The sequence below is a fragment of the Poecilia latipinna genome, unplaced genomic scaffold (genome assembly GCF_001443285.1).
Source record: "Poecilia latipinna isolate Pla-1442-1.1 unplaced genomic scaffold, P_latipinna-1.0 Scaffold891, whole genome shotgun sequence".
Taxonomy (NCBI): domain Eukaryota; kingdom Metazoa; phylum Chordata; class Actinopteri; order Cyprinodontiformes; family Poeciliidae; genus Poecilia; species Poecilia latipinna.
This window is the reverse complement of record NW_015113507.1, coordinates 35,857-38,928: the sequence shown is the minus strand read 5'-3', so window position 1 is coordinate 38,928 and position 3,072 is coordinate 35,857. Positions and strand designations below refer to the sequence as shown.

At 35.4% G+C, this 3,072-nt stretch overlaps 1 protein-coding gene across 1 annotated transcript in view; it reads right to left on the bottom strand.

Moving 5' to 3' along the window:
* Window positions 1-2,023: 2,023 nt before the first annotated feature.
* LOC106957260 (uncharacterized) overlaps window positions 2,024-3,072 on the bottom strand; it is a 3,997-nt gene continuing 2,948 nt past the window's right edge. The window contains exon 3 of the mRNA XM_015048530.1: window positions 2,024-3,066. Coding sequence (XP_014904016.1) covers window positions 2,523-3,066 — 544 coding nt within the window. The 3' untranslated portion in view covers window positions 2,024-2,522. The remainder of the gene's footprint in view (window positions 3,067-3,072) is intronic.

The following is a 3,072-nucleotide window of genomic DNA, read 5'->3' as shown; positions in this document are numbered from 1 at the left end:
TTGACCGTATTTTTGGAAGTGATACAGAAAAATAAATTGTCAAATCATATCATATTTGTAAAATGCAAATCAAACATAATTTAGTTAAAAAATTTTAATTTACTTACTTGGTTTAATTAATAGTAACGTTTTGAATTATTTCACTTTTTTCCCCCAGTTAATTTCCTGACCACAACCCAGTCCAGTTGGTGGCAGTAATGTATCGCTGTAACTGGTCTGCCAATAGCCATTGAACACAAGAAGAAGAAAATTTTTTGGCGCTTTAATCCACTTGCTAGAGTAGCGGTCGCTGCATGTTTGGTTGAACGCCATATTTGGAGATCGCTGCAATTATTTACTTTTTTCTAAATTGTTTATTTTTCCCAGATGACGCTATTGAGGGGATTTGTTTTGTTTTTCGGTGGCTCTTTTACGTAGTGCAGCGTTTTGTTTGGCTGCTGGACTTGCTGAAATATCTGAGAAAAAAAAATTGTGTCAGGGATTAGCATCAGATCGAGGATGGACATAAAGAGGAATCACTACAGTGAGNTTCCTCTGCTTTCTCCCAGTGCTAAAAACAACCAGGAGAGTTTAATGCTGTCAATCACAATCTCATGTGGTGCTGCTCATCCTTCCTCCCCCTTGACTTGTGCCGTGCTGCAGCTAGCAGAGCACAGAGCTGTGCAGATTCAAACTGTGAATCTTCAATTTAGTTAGCATAGCTACCAATGACGGCAGATAAACAGTTTCTTGTAATGATAAGTTGTTTCTCCACCTTTAGTGCATTTAGCAGTGAGTGAATGAGGCTAATTGACAGTGCTAAAAGTGTCCTACTAGTTCTGATTGGTTGTCTTGGTCAGAACAGTGCATTACTTTAACCAGTAATTCAGGAAGGAGATGGAGGAGATTGATTGTTTTCACAGATTATCTGTCTCATAACAAACTGCTACGACACTGTGACAGCTTTAACAAATATGGAGAAAACATATTTTTTTATTAAAGATATATACTGCAGCTTGAATAAAATGCAACTATTAGCATTTTTGAGAAGTCTGGATTACTTTATGTGTATTTGCACGTTGCTTTTGACTGTTGCTCATGGAGAGATATTTCAGTATCTAAAATTAATAGAAAAAAATTTAAGCAACCTACTTGCATACTGGATGTGGACTGTTGGATGTTAAATTCATGAGAAGTAAATATTGTGCTAATTATCAGTATTGAACCAAAGAAAGCAAGGCAGTTGTAAGCCTTTAAAATTGTGACGCTTTTAATGGGTCAAATAGACTCAAAAAATTGTAACAGCAGCTGTGCGGGGGGCCCAAACTAATTTTTTGTCAGGGGGCTCACAATTCCTGGCGACGCCCCTGCGGGTCGCACTTATTAAAAAAACTACCCATTCCAGTCTTGTGGCTCACTCGGTTATCTGCCTGCCAAAACTCCCACAGACTGCAGTTGCAATAGGGAAAATACAATATTTAGTGATCAAGACAAAATTTTATTAGCAAACTCAGTGGCTGTCATTTAATTTCTCTTTGGGATAAATGACGTATTTTTTTTAATTTGAAACTAAATATTTAGTTTGAACCTGTGACAGTTATAAATGATTGAATAACATGAAAACATGACTTTGAAAAATGTGCTCCCATTTTTTATTCTTACGACAGGCTAAATAACTCCAATTATTGCTGTTCATTTTTAACTATTTAACTTTAGAAATGGCACCAAATAAAACCAAGACTACAGAAAACAAAAGAAGCCTGATAATAGTCTCAGAAGAATAAGTTCAAGTATACAAAACCAAGAACACAAAAATAAACAGAAATGAAATAAAGGAATAAACTATCTATGTTGTTAAGTTATCAGCTTAACAACAGAGAACTTAACTGAGTAAGATAAGATGTACAGAACATAACTGCAAACACTCAAGGATTGTGATTTGTATATTTCGTGAAATGAAAAACAACTCTTTTTTTGGACAGGAATATAAAGTGCTTTAATTAAATAAGCAATCATACATGACCATGTCTCACCAGGGCACTAAAGTACAGAATCCATCTCAATAAATAGAACAATATATGCTATGCAAATTAAGAAGTGGACTTTTACTTAACTGAGATTTCTCAAATCTTTAATCTAATTGTAAAAATACAAAAGAAGTGAATTTGATGCTCCATGGCTTACAATCATTTAAGTCCCACTTCTTGAAAATTGCAATAGATACAGTAAACAGGACAAACTTAATTCCACAATAAACAATTTTTCAACAACTTTTAATTCGTGGAACTTAATTTGTTGTGAACAATCTAAAAATGATTATATTAAAGCTACTTTTGGCATTAGAAAAATCTTAGATGAGGTTCTGATTGCAAAGGTTCTTTAAGCTGCAGTAGGTAACTTATATAAATGTTTTGCTCAGGTTAGAAGCAAATCAATCGGCAGACAAATGCCATTACCATCCTTATTCATAGTCAGATTACCCATCAAAATACGGAGTCTTATGAAAATGCTGACCAAAACGTGAGTTATCAGCAAACAAATTTTCATCTGCAAAATAGATGGCGTAACAGAACAGGCCTGATGGTCTGATCTCTTAGACCATAAATTAAAGAAGTCAAACATCTGGGTAAGATGATAAAAAGCACATAAAAAATATTCTGTACCCATACGTATACTATTCTTTCTGCAATCTTTGCAAGAGCTAAGAGTAGTGGGTAGTAAAAGGTATAAGACAGACTGAGGACCAGCTGAACTAGGTGCAGCAGAAGTGTCTTACGAGCTTTCAGGGCAGATGCTTTATCTGTAGAAGCTGACTTTGCTGCTATTACAACTCCAGTATACGAGGAAATTACAGTCAAACCGGCTGAAACAAATACCACAGCGTTGTATGCTCTGTCATAATCATCACACAGCGAATTTGGAATCCAGCCAACGTCAGTGCAATAATCTTCCATCAAGACTTTCCCGAACTTTTCATATGAATATTCTATCAAAAACAGATTTCTAGTGACATTATTTAGTGAACTGACAGTCCAAGCTGCAATAATGGCCACTACTGTGTTTTTGATGGTGATAATGGAAGCGTGCCTCAGT